This window comes from Perna viridis, chromosome 15, assembly GCF_037379345.1.
Source record: "Perna viridis isolate PV_CMFRI_1.1 ecotype Kerala chromosome 15, ASM3737934v1, whole genome shotgun sequence".
Lineage (NCBI taxonomy): Eukaryota > Metazoa > Mollusca > Bivalvia > Mytilida > Mytilidae > Perna > Perna viridis.
This window is the reverse complement of record NC_142459.1, coordinates 7,279,109-7,301,829: the sequence shown is the minus strand read 5'-3', so window position 1 is coordinate 7,301,829 and position 22,721 is coordinate 7,279,109. Positions and strand designations below refer to the sequence as shown.

Sequence of the window (22,721 nt, the reverse complement as noted above, 5' to 3'; positions counted from 1 at the left end):
CAATTGAATTACATGTATGAAATGTACATTGTACGCCAGACACCCCCCAATCTCCCCCCTCTATCCCTCTACAGTTTGTCCTAAGATTGGGATAGACCGACACACATCTTTTACTTCATATATGCATACCTCTCTTAGTGTCTCTCATTTTGATTTTAAAAGGGACCTGGCAGATTTTGTAAAAACTGTAGCCGTAATTTTTAAAACATGAAAATACAATTTCTGACCTTCTTTACACCACCTATAATACACACAAATCCTCAGACACATACATATAAATGTATAGAAATAAATATTTCAACATCCAAAAGACAAAAGGTGTAAAAATACATGTATAACTATATGTTCTCCTCTGGCATGATATGCTTCTCTGATGTTATCATGAAAAACTGCGTTGACACACATGTACAGTAGTATTGGTCCTAGTGCTACATCTTATATTGCTACATTGTATGTACTGATGAGTATGACATGCTTGATAAAATATTGAATTGAATTGATATAATACAAATGTACATGTCTGGTAGTGAGAGAAAAAAAATGTTTTAGAACTTTCACAAAACTAATAACATAAAACATTTGAATTAAATCATATAAATCATGTTTGTGACCAAAAATTACCAAATAAGAACTTAGTTTACTTACACTTAAATTTTAGTATAGACTTTTATTATAGTATAGGCTATGCAAATTAAGGTAAGGCAGGAACAGTTTTGAGCTTAAACTTTGTGCAAAATGCTTCATATAAGAATTTCTTTCTCAGTTTTTAGGGTTGTACCAAGTTTTCCCACTTATGATGAATGTGGGGCTGCCTCTGATCACTAAAAAAGATAATTTCTATTTCTAAGTACATGTTATTCTTCCATATTACCATTATTGTGTTCTTTAGTGAAAGCAGCAAAGAAATCAAAAAAGGGAATTGAAATTATATTTTTTTGGGGGGGAAAAAAAAATTTGGAAGATTTTTTATCCTTTATTGATTTTTTTTATAACAGATTCATGCCTGCATTATACTATCAGATTTTCAGATATTGTTCATGGTTATCGACATATTTTTTTCTTTAGATTTGGAGAACTATTTAAAATTAGATTTCTCTTTAAAAAAGCCTGTTTTTTCAATTAGGTTTCCGATGAACTCTAAATGACTTTCAAATGAATGTAAAAGACTATTATTGTTCCTACTTGCCTGAAATTTTATATAATTCTAGTGCTGAAGTTATCTCATGTTGTACTCCATGTAGCTCTTCATGAACTTTTTTTAAGCTAAAATTATTTATTGCACATCATCAGACTGTGGTTTCCATTTTTTTTCAGATATGACAACTACTGAAACTGATACCCACCATGAAGAAGATAAACTTCCAGAAGCCCTGTGGCGACTTAGTAAGGAAAAGTTGAAGATTGCTGATAACAGAGCTTCTAAAATAAAGTACCCAAGAAGTGTTGATTATACTCCAGCTGATCACTTCACCAAACAATGGACTCTTAGAACCATGCATAGAAAACAACAGGTAAAGTTGAACTTTGTCAAATGTCAAAACTTTCCTTGTAATTTTGCATTGTAAATCTTACCAGACAATGTTGCAATTTGATACTTATTCTATCGTTTACTGAAATACCTTGTTGTATGATGTTAATAAGTTTTGGCAATATATATTTATATTAATGTTCCTTTAAAGAAACATTCTTAAAGACTTAACAGAAAGTCTCCCATGAAATTTTTCATAATGATGCATGTATTTTTACTTATATTTTCAGTTTATCACAAAGAATGTAGCAGCATGGTGCTTGAGAGATTTACTTGGCAAAGAACGGGAGTCAACACTGTTCAATTTGTTTGGTGTGATCAGAACACTGGCTCAGCCAAACATTAGTAGAGAAGAACTGCCTTCATTAGAGACACAAGTACTGCAATGACCTTACTAGAACGAGATTTCCCATTGACATTACAGATAAGAAGATAGTGTAAGCATTCACACAGCACAGACTGTCACATCTAAGGAAAACAGGAACGGTGGTTCCACTTGTGTTTCAAAAGCATCCCAATTCTAATATATCATAAATAAAGTATGTAAAAATTCTATTTTAGAAGCAAAGTTATGCACTTTTCAAGTTTTCTGTAAGTAAAAGTATTTTCTGGATTCTTAGCTTTTGATTTATATAAATTTAAGGTTAAAACTATAAATTCATAAAAATTACACCCATTCTTAAGTTGATTTCTTAAAAATGTAATCCATGAATACTGGAATCAATTTTGAGGTTACCGGTACATGTATTTCAGACCCAATCACATTATAGCTGAAACAAAAAATATTGCCCAATTCCTGTGATATATGCTTGTGCTGTAATATGCCAAGCTTGATAATTTCAAAACAGTCTATCATTTGAGGATTCAAAACAACAAACCATATCTGTGGTAATAGACTTTATGCCAGTGTGGTATATAAATACATGTACTACATTGCTATGGTATGAAAATAAATGTAAGAAGATTCATACAAAACATTGCTATAGTATGTAATTACATGTGTGGTAATTCATAGTTCATACACAGCTTTTCAATGGTATGTAACACACATCTATTGATTCATACACAACATTGCTTTGGTATTTGGTATTGTAAATGCATGTATGGCAATTCATACACAGTAGGTGTATTAAAAAATAAATGGAAAAAAAATGTTTTAATGAATGTTTTTCTTTAGAAATTGGAATACAAACTTGTACAGGCCTATTGTGTTTTTTTTTAAATACTGGTACATACATGTATAAAGTATGTACATGTACACATATTCTATTGCCAATGGCAAGTAATTATAATGAAAATACTCTAATTTAAATTACAGAACTTGACTACACATTTGCTGCATCATATTCCTGAAGGTTTCAGGGACTTTGGGCCTTTATATGATTGTTAGCTGTATCCTCTGAAGAGGGCCAATAGTTGGATAGCAAGACAAATTCTTCGTCATGGACACGAAGAAGCATCAGTAATGCAGACATACAGTGTATGTAAATGTTCTTCAGTATATCTACATTACTTTAAACAAACTTATACTCCCATTTATGGAAAACAGACCAGTATATTTGTATCATGATAGGGGTAAATGGATTTTTATTTCTTATTTTATTCTACAGCTTTCGTGGCAAACCTTAATATATATAATTGAGATATGACATTTGAAGTAATATGATCTGCATAATACATAGTTGGATGTTATTTCAATACCAACGATGAAGCTTCAGTAATTTTTTTTCTGACAGTTAATTTGTCAACTATACTTATTGATCTCGTGTCTGTCTGTCTGTCGCATGTTAGGTTATTATACCTCTATTGCTCTTGTTAGTTTGTCAAGTATGTACAGTGATCTCATGTGTGTCTGTCTGTCCGTCACACTTTATGTTATAATACCTCTATGGCTGTCGTTTATTTTGTCAATTATGTACAGTGATCTCATGTGTGTCTGTCTGTCCGTCACACTTTATGTTATTATACCTCTATGGCCCTTGTTAATTTGTCAATTATGTATAGTGATCTCATGTGTGTCTGTCTGTCTGTCACACTTTATGTTATAATACCTCTATGGCTTTCCTTAATTTGTCAAGTATGCATAGTGATCTCGTGTCTGTCTCTCTGTCGCACGTCAGGTTATTGTACCTCTATGGCTCTTGTTAATTTGTCAAGTATGCATAGTGATCTTGTGTGTGTGTGTGTGTCTGTCACACGTTAGGTTATTATACCTGTATGGCTCTTATTATTTTGTCAAGAATGTATAGTGATCTCGTGTCTGTCTGTCTGTCGGATGTTATGTTATTATACCTCCATGGCTCTTGTTAATTTGATAAGTATGCATAGTGATCTCCTGTCTGTCTGTCTGTCGCACGTTACGTTATTTTACCTCTATCGCTCTTGTTAATTTGTCAAGAATGTATGGTGATCTTGTGTCTGTTGTGTCTGTCTGTCTGTCTGTCACACTTGATGTTATTTTACCTTATACCTCTATGGCTCTTCCTAATTTGTCAACTATGTATAGTGATCTCGTGTCTGTGTGTCTGTCTGTCGGATGTTAGGTGATTATACCTCTAAGGCTCTTGTTAACTTGTCAAGTATGTATAGTTATCTCGTGTCTGTCCGTCTGTCACTTGTTAGGTTATTATACCTCGTTTGGCTCTTGTTAATTGTCAAGTATGTATAGTGATTTCCTGCCTGTCTGCCTGTCACACTTGATGTTATTATACCTTTATGGTTCATGATAATTTGTCAAGTATGTATAGAGACCTAGTGTCTGTCTGTCTGTCACACGTCCCCGTGGATGTTGGGGTGTCAAAAGAATAGGCCTGCAGCAGCGCTAAGCTTGTCGTAAAAGGCGACTAAATAGTGCTCAGAAACCTAGTGCGGGGCCAGGCGCTCTGCCCACAGAGCAACTGGGATGTGTGCCCCAGTTGGTGGAATGGGGTACCCCTGGCGTGTTACATGCTGGGGTTGTCAGGCTATAATACAGAAAACCTGACTGCAAACCACAGTGGTGCACCATGCTGGGAAAGAGACCACGTTCCTTGCACGTAAAAGAACCCTGAAGTGGTATTCGATAGGGGTAGGAACCTTTGTGCTCCGCCACAGAAGGCTAAATTGCCCGACTTTACCCATCCCTCCCCTTTTTCTAGTGGCAATCAAAATTTGTTGACTTTATTATCCTTGTGTCCCATCCAATTTTTCATTTCATCATCATTTCATGTTCATTTTATCATTTATTTCATGTTCATCATCTGAATATAGCTGAAATATTGCTGCTTGGATGTTAAACCCCAAAAATCAATCAATCAATCAGTGTGTCACTCGTTAGGGTATTATACCTCTATGGCCCTTGTTAATTTGTCAATTATGTATAGTGATCTCGTGTCTGTCTGTCTGATGTTAGGTTATTATACCTCTATGGCCCTTGTTAATTTGTCAATTACGTATAGTGATCTTGTGTCTGTCTGTCTGTCTGTTGTACACTAGGTGACTATACCTCTACGGCCCTTGTTAATTTGTAAAGTATGTATAGTAATCATGTGTCTGTCTGTTGCACGTTAGGTTATTATACCTCTTTGGCTCCTGTTAGTTTGTCAAGTATGTATAGTGATCTTGTGTCTGTCTGTCTGTCTGTCTCACATTAGGTTATTGTACCTCTATGGCTGTTGTTAATTTGTTAAGTATGTATAGTGATCTCGTGTCTGTCTGTCTGTTTCACGTTAGGCTATTATACCTCTATGGCTCTTGTTAATTCGTCAGGTATGTATAGTGATCTCGTGTCTGTCTGTCTGTTTCACGTTAGATTATTATACCTCTATTCTCTTGTTAATTTGTCAACTATGTATAGTGATCTCGTGTCTGTCTGTCTGTCACACTTAATGTTTGTAGGTTGATTTTATACATTTGATTAATTGGTCAAGTGTGAACTGTGATATCATGGCAGTCTGTCTGTCTGTTACATGTTAGGTTTGGAGGTTGTTTTTATACATTTGATTAATTGGTCAAGTGTGAACTGTGATATCATGGCAGTCTGTCTGTCTGTCTGTCACACTTAAAGTTTGAAGGTAGTTTTTATACATCTTGTTAATTAGTCATGTGCATCTCATGTTTGGAGGTTGTTTTTATACATTAGGTTGTTTGGTCATGTGTATAAAATGATCTCATGTCAGTCTGTCTGTTTGTCTGTCACACTTAAAGTTTGAAGGTAGTTTTTATACATCTTGTTAATTAGTCATGTGCATCTCATGTTAGTCTGTCTGTCTGTGTTACATTGAGTTTGGAGGTAGTATTTCTGTCTCTTGTTAATTAGTTTAGTGTATTAACAGAATTTAGACTTCAAAATTAGTTCCTTATAGACAGTTGTTTGGTACAATTAAACAGATATTATGATATTTATACCCCATGCAACCAAGTTGTGAAGGGTATGATATTTTTGACCTGTCAGTCCATCATCAGTTTTCCAGACTTTTTTTCTAAACACTTGCAGATATTAAGCTGATTTTTGGTATGTGAGACTACCATCATGATAAACAGATTTTGTTTAGGTTTTGTTCTGCTGATTTTTACCGAAATTACTTGCCTTGGACTGTACAAATTCTCAAAAATAAAAGTTTTTGGGACTTTTTTTTCTAAACGCTTAGATAGTGAGCTGATATTTGGTATGTAACTCTACTATGATGAGTATCTAAAAGTTTTTTTTTCTGCTCCGCTGACTTATACCAAAATAACAGGCCTTAGAATTAGCAATTCCTTTTAAATCAACAGTTTTTAGGACTTTTTTTCTCAATGTTCTCAGATATTGAGCTGATGTTTGGTATGTGAGTTTACAATGTATCATGATGAGTTACAGATCAAGTTTATGTTATGTTGAGATTTGCTATGAACTAAGGCCTCTGAACTTTCTTTTTTTCAAATACTTTTAATTTGAGAGTCATATTTGTGTATGTGTTGGGTATATTAGTACGCTCACTAAGGTTCTTTATATTAAAACGTGTCTGTTATAGACAGGTATTCAGGTTATTCAGGTTCAGTTAAGACAGGTTTAAGTATTCTGTTGTAGATATAAGAATTAAAATTTCATCGTAATTTATTAGTGTTCTGTGTTAAATATTAAGGTCATTAGTTCACTTATAACAGATTAGTGTTTAGTATTAGATATTCAGGTCATTCGTTCACTTGTTACATATTTTAGGCATGGAAGTACAGCGTTCTTATTCTTGTTCTTCTTTTTCAGGACATTTATATATCTAATGGTGTTGAAGAATATGGAATCAAAGTCTGCTTTCATCTCAATTGTTTCATGTTCATTTTGACTGTGTATATATCATCTTCCAGTACTATGTGCATGGGGCTGTTTGAGATTATGGCATTTCATCATCATCAGTAGATTCAGCAACTGGGGACCTACCATAGAATTTCTTTTCTTCAATCTTCCAGAATGGATTTCAACTCTCCCATATTAAAGACAAATGTAACACCAGCTTGACCTCTTGAGTATTCTAAAATATATTTAGACCCTTCTTTTTTTAGACCAGCCTAACCCTCTTTTTTTTAGACCAGCCAATCCTTTTTTTTAGACCAGCCTAACCCTCTTTTTTTTAGATCAAACTAACCCTCTTTTTTTAAGACCAGCCTAACCTTTTTTCAGACCAGCCTTTCCCTCTCTTATGAAGACCAACCTAACCCTCCCTTTTTTAAGACCAGAATAACCCTCTTTTTTTATGACAAGCTTTAAGCTGCTTAAGGCACAAACTGAACTGATGAAGGAATGTCACAATATTTATTTATCTATGAGCATTATTTTATTAACATTAAATAGTGAGAAATCTATCAAAACATATATATTTCAAATTTAAAATTGGCTCGGTTAAGACTAGTATCTCTGGTTCGTTTTCTAAGGATCCAAAATGTACATTTACACTGACATAATGATCTTTAAAAAGTGTTTGGTTTAGACAGGTTTCAGTGTATATGAAACCATCTTAGTTTTGTGTCAAAGAAACTTTTTTTAAATGTGAAGTTAAAACTTTCTTGAATTACCTCCCTTAGACCATTTTTTAGCTTCACTCAAATTCTCTTTTAATATTTATAATGATTATATTTGAAAACTTCTTATACAACCCAAAGAAAATTTAAGCCCAACACTGTATCCAGGTTATGCACTGAATCTTTTTTAATACTGAAAGGAAAGGGGGTGGGGTCGGATAATTTGGAGAAAAGTAATTTTCCAAATTTTAGCTATTTTTTTCTCTTCTTTTTTCTCAAGCATTGACAGAAAAAAAATTATGAATCAATATTTCCCTATTACTTTACAATGGAAATTTACAAATATTAAATGATGGCCTTGTTAATTGCCCTTTTTTTTCAACCCGAGATCTTGATATTGGCGGGTCAGTCAATATCAATCAAGGGCTGATAACAAGGGCAATATTAAAATGGCTGTACATATACTGTTTATCACATACACGTTTTTACCAGTAATGGATTATTTATCAATTTTTCCTTTTTTGGACAGAAAATTATAAAAGACTAGCAGATAAATGATATGGTCCATTCTATTATGTTTTTACTGCATTTGAGTTTTCTCTGTGTTTATAGCAGAATCACTCTTCATTATGACAGGTGATTATTGTTTATCACCAATTCAGCATAAAACGAAGAAAGAAGGAGTGCGTAGAATAATAAAAAACTGAAAAATTGAATTGTGCCTCAGCGAGGTATAAAAAGTAGTCAAAAATACAAAAATTCTTCAGTATATTTCTTGGCGACAAAAAGATTCGGAAATGGGAGTTATAAGGGTACCTGAAAATCATAGTTTGGTTGAGTAATGGGGGTGGAGGTGCACAGGGGTTATATCAGTTCACATGCTATAGGTCCATGTTCCTTGTACCAATTGTTAGGCACATACCATTTTTGTACTGAGGGGGAAGGCTTGGTTTGTTACGAATAAAAAAAAGATTACTCCAAATTTTAGCCAAAAGTATTTTACTCAGTCATTTATTGAAAAAAATATTAATATTGTTTAATATTTCCACCATCCCATAACAATGTAGATATTCAAGTACAATTTTTAACTACGGCTGCTGCTGAAAAAAGAAATACTTTTCGTGCCTGGGCAAAAATTAACTCAACATTAAATCCAAGCCCCCTTCAAAAAGAAAATTGTTTGTGTCTTACTTTCATATTAAGCAAAAGAAATGCTTCTCAGGACAATGCTTGATTAGAATGTAGAGGTCTAATCATGAACAGTTGGACCAAACTTTTACACGCTTTTCAACCTTGATACAGATCTCAATTTTAATAGCTATTAGACAGGAAAAGAACTTGACCAAAGTCCCTGTTTTGCCCTTTATTCCTCAGTAAGCACAACCCCCACAATCAATCCAAGCCTTTCTTTTAAGGATGGGTATGTCATCTTGAGGTACATTTATAAGATTTATTCATCTTTACTCAAGCTGTTATCATTGACAGCAATGATGAACTGACGACAGTGTGATACAATTATTCCACCGCAGACGACAATGACGACACTGATGAGAGTGTGGTACCATAATTCGACCACAGACAACAATGAGAAAACTGACTATAGCTTAAACCATTATTCCACCGCAGAGAACAATGACGAAACTGACAACATCATGATACCATTATTGCACCACAGATGACAGCGTGATACCATTATTCCACCAGCCGACAATGACGAAATTGACGCCAGCATGATACCATTACTCCACCACAGAAGACAATGACAAAACTGATGACATCGTGATACCAGTACTCGACGGTTGACGACAGCGTGATACAATTATTTCATCGCAGACAACAATGACGAAACTGAAGACAGCGTGGTACCATTATTTCACTGCAGTCAACAATGATGAAACTGACTATAGAATGATACCATTATTCGACAGAAGACAACAATAACGAACTGACTAGAGCATGAGACTATTATTCCACCGCAGTTAATTATCTGTTTCAAACTTTTCTAGTGTAAAATGTTGTTATACTAGTGAAACTGAAAGAAACTCTCTTTAATAAGGTCTCCAACATGGACCTCTTTAGCAGATACAATCAGGAAGACATGAAACATATCATCAGATGGTAGCGATAAATTGGACACATCTTGACAAAACATCAAGATCACACTTTATCGTCTGAATATAGCTGAAATATTGCTGCTCGGACGTTAAACCCCAACAAACAAACAAACCTTTCATGGACACTAGAGTGAAAGCCAAGCTTCATACCATTGTGTTGGAAATGCGCAAAATTAACCCCTCATGGGAACATCATCAGAAAATGGCCAGAGACAGGCAAGGACATTAAAACTAGCCCTTAAGTGCAAACAAAAAGAGATTTTCGTAAAATATGTTTTATTTTTGTTTACATCAGCAGTGTGAATACTATTACAAGTCTCTTTACACAAAAAAATTTCAGACTTGCTTGGATTAGAAGTAAAATTCTGGATACATGAAAAATTCAAAAGCAATAACTCTTCTCTTCTAAAGTTAAATAAAACTAATTATGGAGGACTGCGATGGCTTGATAATGTTTCACAGTAATTTTGAATTGAAAGCAAATCTGATTGATACATGATCAAAATTGACATACATGTATTATTAAGTTATTGCATTTGTAACATTAGAACTTTAACTTCTATAGCATTAAATAAAATTACAAAACATTTAAGTGGTAAATGTTGTTAAAATATTGTAATAAAGTCTACAAAAAAGAATAAACAAACAAAAACAAAAACAAAAACAAACCAACGAAAAAAAAAAGATAAGTCCCCACTATGAAAAAAATCTTGATAATTCAAACTGTCAGAAACAAAATCCTACTATTGATGAATGGTGGACAGCATTGACATGGAAGCAAAATGGATTATTTCCCTTAGAACTACAATGTAATACAATGTACTATAGAATTATTAATATTATTGGACTGGATCTCTATTTAAACTAAATAATTAACTGTAAGTTTTTAAAATAATCAGGAAACTGAATATTTACAAATGAATACTACATGTACATGTATTTTAAAAGTGTTATTAATTTCACTCTTCAACAACCTGAAGTGTAAGTTCATACAATAATCAAGACACAATGTATAATACATGTACAGGTGAAAAACCTTTGATAGCTTAGTTCTACATAAACGAAAGTTCTCACCTGAGAAAATAATTCCATCTTAAAAAAAAGAATCCAAATAGTCTAGTATTTACAATAAGTGAAAATAATTTCCAGTTTAAGTAAGAAATATTTCAAATTTGAAGAAAAAAATATGAATATTCATGTAACTTGAGAAGGATTTAAACATGTACAGTACATAAAGAAATGTATTTAAAAAGTTTTAAAAAAAATACATTTGACTTGCATGTACAAATTTTGTAGGATATCACAAGTTGTAAAAGTTGAAGACGAAATGTCTTGTAAAACAATTCAAATCATACATGTAGATAAAAATAAAATATAGTACAAGTTTTTACATAACTACTTCTTTTACAGTTTCATTTTTATAGAGTCATTAAAAGGATACATACATGTACATGTACTCATAATATTCATAACTAAAATAAATAATATTTGTTTACAGTTTCTAAAATGTTCATTGTTTTAAAGAGTCTTTTAAAAGAATATACATGTACATGTATATATGATATTAATGACAAAATAACAAATATTTTTTACATCATTTGAGTATGACTAAATCCAATTTAGAAACGTGAATATGATAAATACAACCACATGTATATACATGTACAAAAACAATGAAGTGAACAGATTTTCACTGATGACACATCTAGATACATGTACATGTATTTGAAAAACTTGATGAAGACCAACACTTATTAATAAAGAAATATAAAATAATTTCAAACAAATCATTCACTTTACTAAATAAACTATAATTCTTAATTAAGTTAATTACAAAATGTATTACATGTATGTACATGTAAATAAAATAGTAAAAAAGTCATTAAAGATAATTAAGTCTGTAAATTAAAACATGTTTGTGAAAATACAAAAAAAAGGGGGAAAAATTTCTGATATTGTTATAAAGATTTCTGATAAATTAAATCATTATAAATTAGACATGTTTTATTTACCTTTAAAACTGAATTTGTTTAATTAATATTGTCCTAGTCCATCAAGAGAAAAAAAAAAACACCAAATCATTCTACATGCACCATTCAAACTACATGTACATGTAATGGTCTTGTTAGTCATAAAATACAAACAGGCATTGTTCACCATACGCATCATTCAACATAAGATTTTCCTATTAAATTGTCAGATTTCATTAGATTTGAACTAATTATAAAATACATGTATAAGTGTTAACATGATTACAGTAGCGGATCAAGGGGTTCAGGGTGTAACCCCACCCCCTGAATATTTTAATTTTTTTTTTGCTATCTACGGATCCGAATGAGCAAATAATAATGTGGCACCCCTCCCCCTTTTCAACATTTTCCTATATGCCCCTCCATCTGCCCCTGTTAGTGCTAAATATATAAAATCAAATACATATACATATACATTTACAACAACTGACAAAAAATATCAACCTTTATACCTAAATCAATTAACTGAAGATATTTTTATTTATTATTGAAGTTGCAAGTACATGTTATCACTGTTGAGGGTAATTCAATGTCCTTAGTAGTATCTTTCAATAATATATATGTACACGTAATTCATATTTCAAGAAAAAAGATAATAAAAGTTCAGAAATAAATCATTCTTTTAAAAGAAAATCCATTTTAGTCGAAGAAAGGAAGACTTACATGTATAAGACCACATGTTGCCAAAAAATGTCTATTAAATTAATTCAAACCATGACTAAAATAATGTTACATGTACATTACATGACTGTACCTTTTTTATTATTTTTTTAAAGAAAGTAATTTTTAAAGACCTAAATACTGGGTACAAATAAATCATTAATTGTGAGATAATAGGGAACATTTCAAAATATCCATAGAAACAAGATGGCGGATAAACAATACATTCAATGCAAAATTCTCGTAGAAAAAATAAATTTTGAATTTTTTCAATCTCGGAGGTAAGAACGAAAAATAATTGTAAGGGAACGACATGAATACAATGGCAAGTTTTTGAAAGGAACCGTCGAGTAATTACAAAAAATAAACGCAAAAAACCGCAAACAATCTGAGGTGACTTGGACTATACATGTACTTGACAATCTTGATGAAGACCAAAACTGACTGATAAAAAAATGTAAAATAATTTTTTTTAAAAATCATTCATTTAACACTGTACTCAATATGACATTTCTGTACTATTTGAAAGATTTTTTAATAAGTCAATAATGATCATATTTTTGTAATCTTATACCAGAATAAAAATTTAAAATTCTGTCAGATATTGTTAAGATTTCTGAAAATGGAGACCCAAAAAATAAATGGTGTTTCTTTTCTTTTAATCGAGTTAATTATCATATGAACAAATGTTTGTTTATTTATGTCTGCCAATTAAGAAAAAAGGTAGAAATGTCTGATATTATTAAAATTTATTTAGATAAACAAAGCCTACATGTAAAAAATAAAACATGTTTTCTTACCTTGAAATCGAATTAATCTCAATTATTTGTTTATCTCAGTTTTGATTCTCCATCAAAAGTCAATATACAGTAAATATCCTGACCACATTATTTCTATCAACAACAGTGAGGAGATGGGTCACTTTATCATAATGTACACACACAGGGCGCCACAACCCATCACCTCCACTGACTACAACTTCATGTTTATCTCCATCCCTTGAAATTAGTAATAAATTATGTTTGTTATAATCACACACAAAAACATTGTCCATTTCATCCATTGATATTCCCCGAAGCCATGACATTGTATTGTGATCCTTGAATGTAAAGATAACTCTGAGATCAGAATCCAGGACAGTAACTGTGTCGTTGTTGTTGTGAGGACAGGTATAACATATTCTGTTGCCATCTGTGTCTATATATGAACCACCACTAACAGTCTGGTCATCATGGAGTTTGTCTATTTTTTCTGTTTCTATATTAATTTTTCGGATTCCTACCTGAGGTACACAGAAGTATAAATGTCCATCACTATGTGTACTTCCTCTGACTTCACTCTTTATCTTTAGTGTTTTAATGATTTTACCCCTGTCTACATCTATGATGGAGATTGTTTTATGGCCAGGATTAGAAACAGCAACATGGTTCTCATTGATGACTGTTACATCCTGTACTGCTCCTGATTCTCCATTAAATCTGACTGATGATTTGTGTTGACCATTACTGTGTAGTATGTTTACTACACCATTGGACCCATCAGTCAACACCAGGAGTCCATTAGGCAGCGTACAACAACCATAACACCAACCTTGATTTACTGTAAACTGTTGTTTAAGTGTCAGTTGTCTGGGGAATCTTGTCTTCACCTCTGCCTGACCTTTGTTTGGTTTATTTATGTCTATGGAGGTTCTATTTTTTTCTTTTGATATTTTAATGTCACACAGAGTTTTTATTCCAAAAATTGTGTCGTCTGCTGTAATGTTTTCATTCATTTCTATGTCTGTATTATCCATGGCTCCTTTTTCAGATAATTTGTGTAAGATTTCTTCTGATTCTTGAACTTTTTTCTCCATTTGTTTTGTTGCGGTGAATGTTTGAAAATTTGATGCGTGGTTCTTAATGAGTTCCTCCTGTTCCAATAATTCACCAAGTTTTCTTTTATTTGATTCCAGGATTTTTGTGGTGGCTTTGATTTCATTTACATTTTCATTTACAACTGACTCTAACTCTGATAGTGTTTTGTTTTCTAGTTTCTTTATTTGATCAATAAGACTTTGTGTTCTCTTTTTTACATTTGTTGATAATTCTTCCTTCTTTGTTTTCAGTATTTTCACATTTTCTTCTCTTTCAGTGATCGCGGTCAAAAAAGTTTGATGAGTCGTTTTTAATGATATCCAAACATCTTCAAAAATGGCTGAAGATTTTACATTGCGGATCACATCATCTATGGGTAGAGCGTCCTCACATTTTTTATGATATTGCAATAAACATTTATAACAGACAACGCAATCGTGAGACCTACAGTAATATTGAAATTTTTGCTTGTGTTCTTCACAGTCAAGTTGAACTTTGTGGATAAAAGATGGTAATTTTAGGTAATCCTCATAAGATATGGTGCTGTGGTCTCTTGTTGCTTTTTGTACTCTGTGTTGCTCACTACATGTTGAACAGAGGAAATCCTCACATTGTGGACACCATACTTCAGGAGTGCTGGTTTTTTCTAGTAACAGGCAGATGCTGCAGCTTTCAGATGCCATTTTACTGTAATGTAAATAGAGAAGTATAGGATTTAAATTTTTACATATAGATTACTATAATCCCTTTTGGGATTTGGCAATGGTTATAATTTTTTTTTGTTTTGATGGTGATCAAAGCCAAAAAAAAATCTCCAGCACCGAATCCCAGAATGGATTAAGCTTGTTACCAAATGTTTTTCTCTTAATAGACTTTTGAATGAGTTCAGACCTTTCATAGTGTGTTAACCCTCACGGAGCGTAGTGTATTGGTGGGGGGTTACATTATCGTATCCAGTTTAAGCCCATACTGGTGGTCAAAATATTAAGCCTCTAGACCTTTATATTATAATATCTTCTGGGATTTGGGCACTGGGGATATTTTTTTGTGTTGATATTGGTGGTCAAACCAAAAACAAAAAAAAAACAAAAAACAAAAGAATTTTTCCTGCGCCGAATCCCTACTTTTGAATGAGTTTAGACTTTCCATACAGTGCGTTAAGCCTCACGCCAGTCACGGAGTGTAGTGTAGGGGTTACATTAGCGTATCTAGTTACTCCTAGCTGCGAAACGTAGCTCTATTTTTTTTTTGTATTTTCTTAACGTTAGATCGCAAAATAAAAAAAAAAGCTACGATTTCGCAGCCAAGTTACTCCATACTGATGGTCAAAATACTAAGCCTCTAGACCTTGCCTTAGTTACGTACATGTACATGTATATCAAGCCCCTGGTCGCGTTCTACGTTACAAAAACTAATTCTTAGTTGTGATAACACGGGACACAGGTTTAAACTCTCAGGAATCTCAAATTTAAGTACTATCATGACATGTCTTGATTTGGCACAACCGTCATGTATATCAAGTTTGTAACTCAACAAGTTATTGAAGAACAAATGTTCGTATGACTTACAGACATGATGCAGCACAGTAAGGGATTTAAATCAGCGGTGGTCCTGTATATACGTACCTATCAGACAGACGAGACGACGCTATTGATGACGTATGCCTGCGGGTCTCAATAATTTGCGACAAGAAGTGACAAAAAGCGACAAGAAACAACTAGTCGAATAGCGCCAAGACATTATTGTTTTATTTAAAGACAGAGACATACAATTGTTTATTTTTCAGGCAATAATGTGAAGATAAAAGGTTGTATAGAATATTTTCATTTTTCATTAACGAAAAATAATTAAACAGAAAGAAATAAATCAATAGAGTTACAAGAAAACTGACTTCAAAATATGTCATTAAGATTCATTGAATATAAAAAGACATAATGAAGATAACAATGACAGGGAATTGTTTGTGTAAATTAAAATGCTAACATAAAAACAAGAAAATATTTAAAAAGCAAGGTTGTTTGAAATTTAACACAATATCGAGTTACCGGTAAAATAAATTAAACTAAACGCCTTGTGTCAGTGGCTTGACAAAAAAAAAACAAAAAAAAAACAAAAAACAAAAAAAACAAAAACAAAAACCAAAAACAACCCCAAAACTACAATGTGATATATATATATATATATATATATATATATATATATATATATATATTCCCAATTTTTTAGAATAAGGCATATTGCTTATCTTGGTAATATGATGAAGGTGAAACCTTTTAACGCTCCCGAAGAAACATTAATTTAAAACAACTTTGATAATTTTTATAAACTCTGATTTGATATTTTATACTTATAACCTTCAAGTATGGCAAATTTTGTAATGATATATATTTGTCCTAAAGCATTTTACTGATTGTCGTGGTCTGATATGTCTATTAGGTGAAATGTCCGGCATTCATGAGGAATTATTGGTTGTCATGGTCCGAAATGTCTTTGGGTCGAATTGTCCGAAACTGGTTAACATTATGGTCCTTATATTTGCGAAACGTCTTCAAGGATTTCTTTTGTTTCATTTAGTTTCGCTTCATTCTGTTCTATTTGGTCTAGTTAAATTATGTTTTTATAACGATTTGATTCATTTTTAAATTGATTCGTTTCGATTCTTTCTTTTATCGATTATTTTCGTTTCGTTTTGGTCCGTTTTTGTTTCGCAATTTTTATGACCCGAAAATTGTGGGTAATATTGATTACGTAGTTTTCGTAAACATCTGGACGCCATACTGCAGACTATAATGCCAACCATATCTTGGAAAATCTATGATTCGATTTGTATTTAATTATCGAAACTAGCAAATATTTTCCGAGACTGGTTTAGCTCTCAATCACACATTTACAAGTATATGCAAATGAAGCTGCCATTATGCTGTTTTTCAGCTCCTGAAAATGCAAGTACAAACCGGATATTGATGCTTTTTCTTGCCAAAAATATACAGAACCAAGTTGATAATAAAACCATAAACGCTCCCGAATAATTTTTTTCAAATTATCATATCTTTCTAGAGTTTTATTTCAAATAAAGTTTTCTCTCCTCATTAAGAGATGTACATGTAAAATATAGTGATATTCTTCACAAATTTCTTGAGAGTTGCATATATTGCATTTTCTTTTTTTTTTCAAAAATGCGGCTCCATCTGCCAGATGCTATAGGCAGCTTATGGTTTGTGGTTCGAAATCTAAAAAGAGTGATACAATTGCTATCTCGTAAAATCATTGGATAATTCTCAAACTCAAAACTATTTTTATAAAGTCTATAATTCAGAGCTTTCGGCGACTCTTGAATGTCAGATTGTCAATTTTATTTGAATTGATCTATAAGTGTTAGTTTTAATGAGATAACTAACCAGGATATTCTAGTAAAAAATTCGTTATTCCATACATTTGATTTACCACAATTATCTACGATGGATTTCACATAATTAAGCCACATATAATTATTATTGAAATTCTTATGACAAAGTCTGTATAAAATGAAATGTAATTTACTTTCCTTCCCTTTAATAGGTTTTGCCCAATATTTGACAACTCTTAGTTTAATGCATATATCAAGCGGATATTTCCCTAGCTACCCATAAATCATGAAACCTGGCGTCGAATTATTTGCATTTAGCAGAAGTTTACAAAATTTAATGTGAACTCTCTCTACCACGGAATTATTCCCTGCCCCCACACCTCACAACCATAGAGTAATATGGATTTAATAACTGTATCATACATATCTAGCTGACAATCAATAGATAAGTAATGTAATCTCCCTTTCGAAAAATGCCATACATTGCACGGGTGGCCTTCTCTGCACTATATTTTTTTGGCTTTTAGAAAGCTATACTAGATTTAGAGAAAAAAAGCCTAAGTATGTGAAGTCCTTAAATACTTCCATTTCATCTGACATACTTTTCAGACCAATAATGTTTTTACTATACATAAATCTTCCAAGTCATTTACATATAATGAAAATAGTGCAAGGGACAAGTTTTCTCCTTGTCTAACACCTATAATACAGGGAAATAACCTGAATGTTCTCTACCATTAAAAATACGAGATTTTACACTTCTATACATGTTAACAATAACATAAAATATCTTACCATTAATTGATGAGTTTAGCAGTTGTGTCCATAAACCAGGACGCCAAACCGTGTCAAAGGCCTTGACAAAATCAATAAAGGCAGAGTTTTTTCTTCTTTTGTCTTTTGAAGCAATTCATTTAACAAATGTAAAGTAAAAATGTTGTAGTTGAATAACCATGTCTGAAGCAAAATTGGTTCTCATTAAGTGAAAGATAATTTTCTAAAAAGGCTTTTAGCCTAAATTCAAAATTGATGCGACTAATTTTCCCATACACCTTAAAAATTGTTATGGGTCTATAGTTTTTTATCTGATTTGTCTCCCCTATTTTTATAAAATGGAATAATATTGCCATCTAGCCAACTTTCTGGTACTATACCAGAATTAAATACAATATTAAAAAAATGATGTGTAGGGGCATAAGAATATGACAAGTATTTGTAATATACTCAATAATTATTAAATCATCGCCACAGGCTTTACCATTTTTTAAATTTTTAACACATTTTAAAATTTCATTTCCAGACATCTCATCACTGATAACTGAATTTGAATCTACATCATCGCTATGCGGATTCGGAGTTTGAACCTTGTCGTCATCGACGCTATTTAAATCTTTGAAAAAGTTAAACAAGGAATCAATGGAAATTTCCGGAGCATTTCTGGTGCGATTTGAGTTTAATATATTCCTAATATTCCTTACAACTTCTGAGTGCTTTAAGCTTTTTTTCTCATTTCACGTCGATGTGTAATCATTGCCTTGTTTATTTTATATTTGTATTCTTTTTCCTTTGTCTTCAGATCAGGCATGTGTAAAGAAGATCTATTACACTTGTGACGTCTCTTAGCTACAAGGAAAGCTTTTCTCTTTTCCCAACACTCTTAACTAAACAAAGGCTTACTTTCTTTGCGGTTGTCGCGTTCATCAGTAGAATGTTGAGGATAGTATGAACCAAATAAATGTTCTGCAGGTTCAATCAAAATATTATTAATATCATACACTAATTCGTTGACGTCATTTCGAGTCAAAGCAACTGTATCAACCCGACTCAAATGCAGAATCATAGTATTTACTTTTGACACATCTATGCATGCTTTATATTCCTCTGCTTTATCATTATCCCATTTTTTAAATTTTCTTATAATTACAGTCAACACTTATAGTACCCTCTTTGTAAAGGTCATACGCAGGTGTAAAATATTGAGCTAAAGAAATGGGACAATGGGCATCAGAGTACAATGATGAGAAATCTAGTACATGTAAAGTACCAACATAAGGTAGAAAATCAACAGAACAAATACAATAATCTACAACACTTGATTGTCTACAAGTAAAAATTTCGTTTTTGTCACCATTAACTCTACCATTTAGACTAAATCAGTTATTTTTGCAAAACTCCAACAATTGATTTTCATAATTTGTTTTTACAGAGTCCATACTATTTCGAATGTACAAATATCATACTGAGGTAACATGTTAGCGTAGTTTACTATATTATCAAAAGGACTATGGTTATCATTCACAACTTCCATAAAATCACGATCTGTACCAGTTCTTCCATTGGAATATCCATTTAGGAGAAAATTTTGAGAAAATTTCAAAAATTCTTGTTCTAATTCATTAAAGGAATTCTCTGCCCTGTACAAAGAATTTTCAGGAGTTCTATAAACATTTCCAATAATAACACCATCGTTTATATTAAACAAAGTTTTTGAGTCTTTAAACCATGAGATAAGCTTACTTTCAGATTCTACAGCTTAAATAAAATTATCATATTCAGTTTTATATTCAAAGGTAATACCTCCGGATTTAACTCTATTAAACGGTTTTCTGTTTTAAGAACAAAATTATACCTTGGTATGTTTATTTTATCTAAATCATCAGTCTTAGATTCCAAAATGCTGATAAAACCATAACAGTTTACTAAATCTATAAATTCAGGATAGTTAGCTTTTTTTTCAATATGCCATCACAATTTATAGTTAATATTTTAATATTTGCATGTTTATCAATCAAAGAGGTTCCACAGTCATTATTTGAATTTCTTCGGGTGTCCTAATACCGACTTGGCGTTGATGAAATGCGTCGGCGCTTAGAGTTGCGGGTATCAGGCGTGGATCACTTTATAGAAAATCAAACATTTATCTCCCACTAAAATCAACCAAATGAAGCCAAATCAAGAACGTAACTCTTGCAAAGTTTGCAATACGACGATTATTTGAGGCATACAAACGATCGATATAAATTGATTCAGTACATGAGTACTTTGATTCTACACCATGAATCAACTATACCATTGATAGGCAGTGTCTGAATTATATGTGGACTGGTACTTGAATATACTTGTTTATAGACGAATGTATGTGGCAGAACTTATTTTGTTTTGATATCCCCCCCCCAAAAAAAAATCCTAGTCTTAGTACAGTCTTAAAGTTTGACCCTTGACATTTATCAACAGTTATGAAATAATTAAGTACGGACAATATAGGAAGATTGTACAATGAACTGAAGTAAAAGCTGAATGGAAAAGTAAATCTTACTCTTTACTGGTCAGTATTCCCAATTAGCACGAAGTTAACTTCTTTGAACGTCAACGAGGAAAACGCCCTGTTGTTATGGTATGGAATGTTATCTTTTTACTTCCTGGTAGAACTTCACAGATTACACATGATTGGTTGACCTTTAAGTGGTATTTTTCAAACAGTTAAATATGCGTTAATATTTAAACATTGTGAAATTCTGAATAACACAACGTTATCGAGCACACTGTCCATTTCGTATATTAATCTAACTTGGTATTTCAGCCACGCCACGGGGTGGTCACTTTTGTTATGGGAGTGCAGGAGCTGGAAAAACACCCACATTTATATAGTTGTCTAGCAAGAAAATCCGCCCCATTCATATAAGTTGCAGTGCAAAATACATACCCAATCATATATTCTACCACATCAATTTGAATTAAGAGAAGACACTTATTAATTCAATAATTGGGATAATAGGAAAGTTTATCTTAGCAATAAATTATACATTTAAATTGTAGAAATATGATCCCTTGATATAGTACAGCTCAGAAATTACAACCCATTCACATAGGAAAGCACAAAAAAAATAGACCCAATCATAACTTCCAACTCCAAAAAACAGACCTGTTCCAGCACCACGCCTGTATATATATACTGGTATATAGGAAGTGATTTAAAATACTTTGGCGGGATCTTTTTAAAATGGCAACCGTGAAAAAATATATTACACAATTATACATACCTAAAATCAGTTTTCAAAGGTCCGAATTCACGTATTTTTGATGAGTTTGTGCAGGAAGTGTATATCAAATTGACATAAAGTCCCAGTGGTGGATCCAGAGGCAGGGTGCAGATGGGTGGGCACCCCTCCTTTTAATTGGAAAATTTGTCAAAATCGTGAGTAAAATCGACAAAAGATGGCGAATAATGAATTAGCTCATCTCCCTTTTTTGTGGCACCTCGGCTGGCATCCCTCCTTTTCAAAGTGTTTTGATTTGCCCATGAGTCCCTGGTTAGTCCCTGGTCTTTGCCAATATAATCATGACGAATTCCTAGTTATAATGAGTATTCAATGAATGTTGAAATGAGTCATCTTTAATCCTTTTTGTTCATCAGTTTTGAATTAGGTGAGGGGGGAGCCGGGATGAATATTTTCATATTCCCCCCCCCAAAAAAAAGGTTTCAATTAAAAAGAGGGGGTCTTTTTATTGCTCAAATATTTTATGTGTAAATATGTTGAATGAAAAAGGGGTTTAAAAAAAAAAAGACCATAACTTAATTTGCTGATGGGTCTTATATGATCAATTTCACCTTTAATTTCATGTTAGGAGACTTTTCAGTTCTATGTGTTTCTTATGGTTTGTTTGGTTTTTGTTACAAAGTCACACTTTTTATAAATTATTTCTAGTTTAATGAGTATTGCATGCAAAAAAAAACATATCTGTATGTGACCAATTAGCTTTCCATTAGTTATAGAGGATGTCATTTAAAGAAATGAGAAAGAATGATCAATGTTTTTTATTTAATGAATTTCAATTTTGGAGGTTCAGAAATACATAACTACTGTTGTTTTTTTTTTCAGAGGATACCTCCCCAAATAAAAAGAGAAATGGTAAGTCCCTTAAATTTGTGAGAAGGCACTTAGTATTACAAATCCTTTAAGGTAGGCAAGTTTAAAACAAGTGTTTAACTTCTAAATATTTCACCATTTACTAATGATTTTCCTGCAGTTTGCAATTGTGTGTTGTATGATATCAGACTACTGACAGTTCAATATAAGCTTTGAAGTTTCCATATCTGTCAGTAGAGAATACACAGTGTTGGGTCAGTAGTTCTGTCAGTAGAGAATATACAGATGTGTGTCAGTAGTTCTTTCAGTAGAGAATATACAGAGTTGTGTGTCAGTAGTTCTGTCA

At 32.4% G+C, this 22,721-nt stretch overlaps 1 protein-coding gene and 1 long non-coding RNA gene across 4 annotated transcripts; one reads left to right on the top strand and one right to left on the bottom strand.

Moving 5' to 3' along the window:
- Positions 1–1,894: 1,894 nt before the first annotated feature.
- Positions 1,895–7,313, top strand: LOC148596752 (uncharacterized). The gene is made up of 3 exons (XR_015919198.1): positions 1,895–1,965; positions 2,847–3,008; positions 6,750–7,313. It is a non-coding gene; the product is annotated as an uncharacterized LOC148596752 (long non-coding RNA).
- Positions 7,314–9,874: 2,561 nt separating this feature from the next.
- Positions 9,875–20,950, bottom strand: LOC148596751 (uncharacterized). Of its 3 annotated transcripts, none has more exons than XM_088562817.1 (2): positions 20,824–20,950; positions 9,875–14,848 (listed from the first exon to the last, which is right to left on the bottom strand). In XM_088562817.1, exon 2 carries the CDS (start codon positions 14,842–14,844, stop codon positions 13,165–13,167), a length of 1,680 nt encoding a protein of 559 aa, XP_088418943.1. In that variant the 5' UTR covers positions 14,845–14,848; positions 20,824–20,950; the 3' UTR covers positions 9,875–13,164. The 3 variants fall into 3 exon arrangements, with proteins under 3 accessions (XP_088418943.1, XP_088418944.1, XP_088418945.1); XM_088562818.1 differs by lacking the exon at positions 20,824–20,950 and adding an exon at positions 18,303–18,398; XM_088562819.1 differs by lacking the exon at positions 20,824–20,950 and adding an exon at positions 15,730–15,748.
- Between the last annotated feature and the right edge of the window lie 1,771 nt (positions 20,951–22,721).